General features: G+C 40.9%; 1 protein-coding gene across 1 annotated transcript in view; it reads right to left on the reverse strand.

Moving 5' to 3' along the window:
* The window catches only part of LOC125485812 (phosphatidylinositol 4-phosphate 3-kinase C2 domain-containing subunit beta-like), a 140,991-nt gene extending 132,520 nt beyond the window's left edge, over positions 1–8,471 (reverse strand). The window contains exons 1-2 of the mRNA XM_048610566.1: positions 8,262–8,471; positions 4,202–4,332 (exon numbers count right to left, since the gene is read on the reverse strand). Of these exons, the coding sequence (XP_048466523.1) occupies positions 4,202–4,332; positions 8,262–8,471 (341 nt within the window). The remainder of the gene's footprint in view (positions 1–4,201; positions 4,333–8,261) is intronic.
* Between the last annotated feature and the right edge of the window lie 1,319 nt (positions 8,472–9,790).

The following is a 9,790-nucleotide window of genomic DNA, read 5'->3' on the forward strand; positions in this document are numbered from 1 at the left end:
CACACACACACACACACACACACACACACACACTCTTCACTCTCTCTCCCCTCTCTCTCTCTCTCACACACACACTCTTCACTCTCTCTCCCCTCTCTCTCTCTCTCACACACACACTCTTCACTCTCTCTCCCCTCTCTCTCTCTCACACACACACACACACACTCTTCACTCTCTCCCCTCTCTCTCTCGCGCGCACACACACACACGCAGGCGCACACACACACACACACGCAGACACACACACACACACACACACACACACACAGAGAGGTAAAAGCTGAATTCAGGTTCATTTTACACCGAAAATAATGATTGGGGTTGTGATGTTGCTACGTTTCTTCATGTATTTAAATAAGATAAACAAGAAGGGGAAATGCCAGAAATGAACAGCAGGTCTAACAACATCAATACAGAGAAAAGTCAGGTTCATGTCTTATGGGCAACTTCCTCAGAACCTAGGCCTAAGGCTAGCAGTCAAGAGTTCAGCTCAAAAGGCCCTGTGGAGTTTAACCCATTTTAATTGTTCATTTATCCAGTGAATGTTTAAGTGTTTGGCATCTACAATAAAATTTTGTTTGTATTTTAATAAGTTCAATTTTCCATTTTGGTTAAAATGATAGTCTTTGGGAATTTTGTCACAGCATGTAGCATTTCCATGCAAACCTAAAATATGGAGATTCCCTGTTAGTTCACCAGAATGCTGATTGGCAGCAAGAGAATATTTCCAAAGCTTCAGCAGAACCGGAAAAGTTGGGAAAATAAAAGCTGGGAATTGAACAAGCTGTTACAACTGAAACTGTCTGGGAGCACAAAGGGCTTCAGGACATCAACATTCGTTGACAAGTTGAGTTAAAATCTGATTGCAGTATTTATCTGGAAGTATCTTGTTCCTTTCTACTAAAGGAAAAGGCGCCTCAGTGGATTTCTAGCACTTTCTATCAGCATTTGTTTTATTGTTAACACAGATCTGTTTGTGTTCTGACCTATGCACCAGTGACACAAGCATTCAAATGAGCTGTACAGACTGCTTGGAGAATCACAAATTAATTAGTAAGAGAGATTGCTATTTTAGTCAGATGGCATGGTATTGTAAACGACAACACAATAATAAGCTGGTGCTATGGAGCTTCACTCCTCACGCTTTACTTCCACTAAAGCCGATAACAGGAAGCCGATATGTTCGCACTTTATTTGAACTGATTTGGTACTCAGAAACAACTTGGGAGATTTTCCAGTGACTGACTCCAACATGGCAGGAATCTAACAGATGCAGAAGATGGGAAGAAGGAAGGGACTTGAGAAAACTTGCTCAGATCCACAGCTATGTCTTGTGGGATTTTCTAGAAGTTCTCTTCAACTTACCTGAAAGCATTCCTGTCTGCAGTTAAATGTTCTAAATAAATTAACGAAGAACTATTTTCCAACCAATCAGTCTGGAATGAACTGGGCACTGCATCTAGGATGGCTAAAGTCAAAGATCCAAAGGCATTTGGCCAGTACTTTTTTCTTTAGCTTTCATACAGTGTCTTCTTCTTGGCTTGTGCATTTCTATTGATTTTTAAAAAAAAATTTCTTTTAAATTCTGCATGAATATTAGGTGTTGTTTAGCATTCTTGCATCTCTGTCCACTGCAACATCTTACAGACATTACTGTCATTATCTTATTATGCTGGCAAAACTTAACAGAATTGCCTCAACTTGACAACTGAATGAGGCCTTATGGAAACCAGGTCAGAAAGGATATGACCTGAAATATCAGCTTTCCTGCTCCTCTGATGCTGCCTGGCCTGCTGTGTTCATCCAGCTCCACACCTTGTTATCTCAGACTCCGGCATCGGCAGTTCCAACTATCTCTACACTGAAAAACGTTTGGATGGAGAACTCTAATGTAGATAAGCCTTCGGCCACTGGATATGCAAAGGAAGTTGAAGATGAACATTGGAGAAAAGTAGATATGATGATGATTTGATAGTTCCATCTCATTGCAACATCGCTTACAAGAAACACATTATCCAAAACAGAACCCTTTAAGAAGTGCGTAAGAGGAAAAGACAATAAACACTAGATGCAGAGGAGTCTAAAGTACAGTAACAAGAAAATTAAGAGCAAAGAATTTGAGAAGGAAAGTGAATGAAGGGAGAAATCTCAAAGGTTGAACTCAAAGGTTAGACTCTGGTGGTTGGAATAATATGACACCCCTATTGAAGAAGGAAATGAGAAAGATTATGGAAAACTATTGACCAGTTAACCTAACGTCTGTTGTTGGGGAAATACTAGAGTCCATTATTTAGGAAGAAAAAGCAGGATTTTTAGAAAAGCCTAACACAATCGAGTCACCATGGTTTTGTGAAAGTAAATAATATTTGATAAATTTGTTAGAGTTCTTTGAAGATATAACAAGCAGATTGTTAAAGGGAAATTAGTAGAGGAGGTGCATTTGGATTTCCAGAGGCATTCAATAAGGTTAAAAAGTTATAGCACGAGATAGCAACTCACAATTTAGGGGTAACATATTAACATGATTGGGGATTGGATAAAAGAAGACAAGGATTCAGGATAAATGGGGCTTTCTTCAGGTTGGAAAGACATAAATAGTAGAATGTCACAAAGATGAGTCCAAGGGTCTCAATTATTTACTATCTATAATAATGACTTGGAAGAGGGGCAGAGTGTAAGGTAAATCTGCTGATGATACGAAATCTGAGTGACTGAGCATGTTGTGATAAGGACATAAAAATCTGCACAGGGTTATGGATTGAGTGAGTGAGCAAAAAGTTGTCAGTTGGAGTTTAAAGTAGGAAAATGTGGTTCCATTTACGTTGATAGGAAGACTCAAAAGGCAGGCAATTATTTAAATGGAGAGAGGTTCCAAGAAAGTGCAGTACAGAAGATTTGAACATCCTTGTGCTTGAAATGCCAAAATTTAACAGGCAAGTGCAGCAAGTAATTAAGAAGGAAAATTAAATTTTTTGGCCTTTTATTGCTAGGGGTTTGATGTTTAAAAATATGAAATCCTGTTACAACTTTCCAGTGTGATGATTAGATTGAGCAATACTGTAGCAACCTGTAACAATTCAGTTTTGTTCCGCCTCCCCCCATGTATGAAGGAATATTCTGGCATGGAAGGCAGCTCAGAAGATATTCACCAGGTGGATTCCTGGGATGATGGAGGTTGATTTGTCAAGAATGTTACCCAGGTTAAGCATTTTATTCATTAGAGTTTAGAAGAATGAGGGTAATCTCATTGAAACATACTAGTTCGGAGGGAGCTTGACAAGCTAGATGTTGAGAAGGTACTTATATTTGTGGAGAACTCTCAAACTAAGAGAAATAGTCACACTCATTTAAAACTGCAGAGGAAGTTCTTCTCTCAGAGGATAATGAATATCTGGAATTCTTTACCTCAGAGTTGTGGAGGCTAGATCATTGAAAGTATTTAAAGAGGAGGTTGATAGATTTTTGCAATATCAGGGAGTTGAGGGCAATGAGGGACTGGCATGAAAAAGGAGTTAAGGCTTTAAGTAAATCAACCTCGATCTTATAGAATGGCAGGACAGACTTGAGGAGCTAGATTGGCCTACTTCTACTCCAATGTCTTATGATCTTACGTAAACCGAAAGAAAATGAAGTAAAGATGTTTGGCAGAGATTGGCTGAGGAATGTTAAGTAACATTAAACCAAATTTGAAAAAGTTTTGTTCGAAAGAGAATGGCTATGGAGCTGTGATTAGTGTAGATTTTACAAACTAGCACTCCTAGGCCACATCTGCCTGAGTTTCTAATCAATGTAACTGTCAAGCAAAGCTTTCTGCTGGAGGAATTCATTTAAAATGTTGATGTGGGACTGAATGGAATGTTGTTTCAAAAAAAAGACCCTGTTCCCTTCTCTAAATTCCAGTCCTACTTTGCTATAAGTAGAATTATCTATATATAAGCATTTTAAATGGGAGACTTCCTGATTCCATTAGTTTGTGTGATGTAGTATGTGTGATGCCATATTATTGTGTAAAGCTAATTCTTAAGCATAAGCTGGATCTAAAGGACAAAAATACGTCAACAACAGAGATGAAGCCCTAAGGGGCAGCAGCTGAGTGGATCTGGAAAGCTTGGAAAACCACGTTTTAAGTCTTTACTTAAATGGCACAGATCAGAAATTACGATCAATAGTTAGTGACTTCATTTGAATATTTCAGACTCACGCATTTAACAAGTTGCAGAAGGCAGCAAGCTCATTGTTGCTTCCTCCAGGTTTATCTATTAGCTTCACTTCATGGTCCTTCGGAGGCAGTGACACTCTGTTCAATTCCTTTGGGTTGAACGTAGCTGAAAACTGTGGGCAAAAGTAATGTCGGAGTTGAAATAACAGCAAAGGATTTTGACACCAAGGCAGCAAGAGAGGTTTTGTAAAGTTTATGAATGGTTCGGATGAATGTGAAGACTGGAACTGGGCTTTAGACATTACGCCAGAAGGCATCTGGTAAATATGAGTGTTAGAATATAAAAACATAAGAAATAGGAGCAGAGGTAGGCCATTTGGCCCTTAAGCTTGCCCCATCATTCTACAAGATCACGGCTAATCTGCCTTATGCCGTAACTCCTCTTCCAGACCTGACCCCATGACCTTCAGCTTCCCAGTATTTCAAAAATCCATCTACAGCCTTTTTAAATACTTTCAGTGATCTAGCCCCCACAAATCTCTGGGGTAGAGAATTTCAGCCATCCACGAGCCTCTGGGAGAAGAAATTTCTTAGCATCTCTCTCTTAAATGTGTTTCCCCTTATTCTGCAACTGAATCCCCTTGTTTGAGATTCGCCCATGGTAGGAAACATCTTCTCAATATCTATTCTGTCAAGCCTCTTCATAATCTGGTATATTTCAATAGAATCACCCCATATTCTTCTAAACTCTACTGTATAAAGGCCTAACTTGAGTAGTCATTCTTCATAAGTCAATCCCTTCAGACCAGAAATTAATTTAGTGAATCTCTTTTTTAAAAGCCTCCAATACGAATGTGTTCTTTCTTAAATATGGGGACCAAAACTGTGCACAGTACTCCAGGTGCAGCAACACTAACACGCTGTAGACTTATATTAATAAGATTTTCTTATTTTTAAACTCCAACTCCTTAGCAATAAAGGTCAAAATTCCGTTTGCATTCTTAATTACTTGCTACATTTGCTTGTTAACTTTTTGAGTTTTACAAGAACACCCAGAGCCATCTCTGCTGAACTTTATTTGAAACCTCTCTCCATTTAGATAATTGCCTTTTGATTCTTCCTACCAAAGCATGACCTCACACTTTCCAACATTGAAATCCATCTGCCAAGCTGTTGCCCACTCACTCAACCTGTCTATATCCCCTCACAGATTCCTTGCATCCTCTTTACAAGATGCTCTCCCACCTATTTTTGCACTGTCAGTAAATTTAGAATCATTTCCCTTACTCCCAGTCACCAACATAGATAATATCTAATTGAGGCCCTTGGACAGATCCCTGTGGAACTCCACTAGTTACATCTCCCCAACCTACAAAAGACCTATTAATTCTGACTCTCTGACTTCTGTGTGTTAATCAATTCACAATCAATGCTAATACATCATCTACTCTGTGAGCTCCTATCTTGTATGTGGCAACTTATGGAATGCCTTCTGGAAATGTAAGTATTCTGCATGTCCTGGTTCCCTTTTATCAACTCTGTTTGTTCTATCCCCAAAGAACGCTGGCAAATTTGTCAAACATGATTCCCCGTTTACAAAACAATGTTGACACTGATTGTGTTAATTGTTTCTAAATGTCCTGCTATGTCTTCCTTAATAATGAATTGTAGCATTTTCCCAACAACAGATGTTAGCTTAGTTAGTTTATAGTTGCCTGGTGTCAGCCTCCATCCCTTCTTGAAACAAGGCATCACAATCATGGTTACCAGTCTGCTGGAAGTGTCCTGGAATCCAGCGAGTTCTGAAATATTTCCACCCATGGTTGCACTGACTTTGCAGCCAGTTCCATTAAGACCCTTAGGTGCAGGGTCATCAGTTCCTAGTGACTTGTGTGCCTTTAGTCCCATTAGTTTGTTAAATATTTTGTCCCTCCTGATAGAGACTGTTAAGAGAGCCTTCCTCCCATTAGCACTTTGTTTATTGGATGTTATTTTTGATGGCTGATGCAAAATATTAGTTTCAGTTATCTGCAACTTCCCTCTTCCCTGTTATTAATGTCCCAGTGGCATTCTCAAGGGTCCCATACTTAAGAGATAGTAGGAGCTGCAGATGCTGGAGAATCTGAGATAACAAGGTGTAGAGCTGGATGAACACAGCAAGCCAAGCAGCATCAGAGGAGCAGGAAGGCTGACATTTCGGGCCTAGACCCCTCTTCAAAAAGGGTCTAGGCGCGAAACGTCAGCCTTCCTGCTCCTCTGATGCTGCTTGGCTTGCTGTGTTCATCCAGTTCTACACCTTGTTATCTCAGATTCTCCAGCATCTGCAGTTCCTACTATCTCTGAAACAATTTTAACCCCACTGCGAAGCCTCTTCTAAGGATGCCTACCCTGAAGAAGTTACCCTCCTCCCTCCGGAAAAACCTCAGGGGATCTCTCTTCCACTGCAACTCTCTCGTAATCTCTTCGGCCTTGAAACTGCTCGACCACGTCCTGAAGGTCCCATACTTAATATAGTTACTGTTTTTCTTTTTTTATATCTGTAGAAGCTCTTGCTTCTTTTAAAATTTCTTGCCAATTTACTTTTGGAACCAATTTTCTCCAGCTTTATTAGCTTTATGGTAATCCACTGCTGGTTTCTGAAATATCCTAAATCAACTGGTTAGCACTGCTGCCTCACAGCGCCAGGCACCCAGGTTCGATTCCACCCTTGGGCGACTGTCTGTGTGGAATTTGCACATTCTCCCCATGTCTGCATGTGTTTCCTCTGGGTACTCTGGTTTCCTCCCACAGTCCAAAGATGTGGAGGCTAGGTGGATTGGCTGTGCTAAATTGCCTGTAGTGTTCAGGGATGTGTTGATTAGGTGGGTTACAGGGAGGGTGGGATGCTCTCAGGGTCAGTGTGGACTTGTTGGGCCAGAGGGCCTGTTTCCACACTGTAGGGATTCTATGAACTGGCTTATCACCAGTTTTTGCCACTTTGTCTGCCTTAGTTTTTGGTTAGATACTCTCCTTGACCAGTTTTAACCATGGGTTGTTCACTTTTCTCATTGAGTCTTTCTTTTTGACCAGAATATAATTTTGTTTAGTGTTATATCTGGAGCAGTAAATTTGCTGAAATATCTGCTTAACTATTTGCCACTGCTCATCCTCTTAAGTCTACTTTCCCAGGCTACTTTGGACAACTCTTCCTTCATAACCCTGTGGTTGCCTTTATTTAAGTTGAGGACGCTGGTTTTAAGACCTGAGTTACTGTACCTCAAACTGAATTTGCAAATTGAAATCACCCTTGCAATTGAAATGCCCTCCTTACATGCCTCCATTAGTTCCCAGCTTATACTTTCTCCTACTGAGAAAGGGGCCTATAGATGACTCCCATCTGTGAGTTTTTGACCTTCATATTCCGTATTTTCACAGAAACTGATTCCATGTCATGATGTGTTGCAACAATATCACTACTCACCACTACACTGAAACCCCTCCTTTGTTAACAAAGCTATCTCACCTCCTTCTCATTTTTGTCTGTTCTTCCTGAAGATTGAACATGTTTGAATATTGAATTCAAAGCCTTGGATATTGTGTAACCTTTCTGTAAGAATTATGAACTCATTTTCATTTATCTCTATTTCTGTCATCAACTCATCTATCTTGCTAAAAATGCAATGTACATTCAGATGAAATCCCTAAGCCTTTTCTTTTTACCATTATTGTTTCTAATTTCTGCTGCATTCTTCTGTTTTTTTAACCCCTTCCTGTCAGACTTTGATTATTTTTCACCTGTTCCCTCCCCTGCACCTCTGCCCACTCATTCCTTTCTTATTTTTTATAACTCCCCTTAAATTAAATCGTCCCCTGCATGAATTCATTGAGTCCTATTTACAACCTTCATTGTATCATTCACTAGAACACTGGTCCCAGCATGCTTCAACTGAAGCCCAGCCTAATGGAACAGCTTTCTCTTTCCCCAGTACTCCATGTGCGAGTACCTCCAGAATCAGAACCCATTTCTCCCACACCAATCTTTGAGCCATGTATTTATCTCTCTAGTCTTAGTTACCTTGTGCTAACTTGCATGTGGTTTAGTTAGTAATTTAGAGATAATTACCTTTGTGGTTTTGCATTTTAAATTAGCCCTGAACTGCTCATTATTTCCCAGCAGAAATTCTTTCCTGGCCAAGCCTACATGAATCATGACAACTGGATCCTCCTCCTTCCATTCCAAGTTGCGCTCCAGCCCAGAAGAGATGTCCTGAAGCTTGGCACAAGCTGGGCAACATAGCTTTTGGAACTCTGTCTTTGCTACAGAGAACAGCATCTATTCCCCTCACTCTGCTAACTACTATTTCTACAGCATTTCTTTTTTCTCCCTCAGCATGAACAACACTGCATAACGAAGTGTCTTGGTCAGTTCGCTCATCCTCTCTCTGTAGTCTGTGCCCTAGTTCACATCCGGAGCAAAAACCTTGGACCTATTGGACATGGACAGTGGCTGCGGCTCTTCCAAAGCTCAATTCTAAATTTCGATGCCTGTCTGACTTGCTGTCATACCCTACTGTCCCTGACTATTGGCCAAAATTTGATGTAATTAATTTAAGATATGGGACAGTGTGATGATACTGTGGCTTTAAAAGGTGTATTTTGTCCTGCGTTTTTTTGAAAAGAGGTTGGGCTACACTCAAATCATCTTGCTTTTAATGTGGAGTAGGCTGTTTGATTAGGCTCATATGTCACTTTGCTAACTCTCTAGCTAAATATTTGTTGAGAAATGACATCTAAGTAAATTTGAATGGACATATAATGCTGGCCCGTCAATAATCCGCTGTTCCCTTCATACTAGGCTATTGTATACATCAGAGAGAGATTGGGGAATAGGGATGGGGTAGGAGAATTTCACAATGGGTGTAACTGCTGTAGTAGGCCTCACTGCTCCAATTTGCTTTTCCAACTTTACCTGATATTGTGAAGGAAACTCTAGCCCATCAACTTCCTGAACTATGAGTAATCAATTATTTTATATTGAGCATATAAAGTTAAACGTTTTGGGTGCAGTAGTTCTGGTGAATAACACAGCAAAGATTTTACTTGAGAAGTGTGCCTCCTTTGTCTTCTACTCAATCCTTCTTGAGTAAAACCTACCTGTTAATCTCCTCAGAGATAGTAGGAACTGCAGATGCTGGAGAATCCGAGACAACAAGGTGCAGGGCTGGATGAACACAGCAGGCCAAGCAGCATCATAGGAGCAGAGAGGCTGACGTTTCGGGCCTAGACCCTTCATCAGAAAAGGGGGAGGGGAAGGGGGTTTTGAAATAAATAGGGAGAGAGTGGGAGGCGGATAGAAGAGGGATAGAGGAGAGGATAGGTGGAGAGGAAACAAACAGGTCGAAGAGGCGGGGATGGGGCCAGGAAAGGTGAGTGTAGGTAGGGAGTTAGGAAGGGGATAGGTCAGTCCAGGGAGGACGGACAGGTCAAGGGGGCGGGATGAGGTTGGTCGGTAGGAGATGGAGGTGCGGCTTGGGGTGGGAGGAGGGGATAGGTGGGAGGAAGAACAGGTTAGGGAGGCAGGGACGAGTTGGACTGGTTTTGGGATGCGGTGGGGGGAGGGGAGATTTTGAAACTTGTGAAATCCACATTGAT

This window comes from Rhincodon typus, chromosome 22, assembly GCF_021869965.1.
Source record: "Rhincodon typus isolate 14 chromosome 22, sRhiTyp1.1, whole genome shotgun sequence".
Classification (NCBI taxonomy): domain Eukaryota; kingdom Metazoa; phylum Chordata; class Chondrichthyes; order Orectolobiformes; family Rhincodontidae; genus Rhincodon; species Rhincodon typus.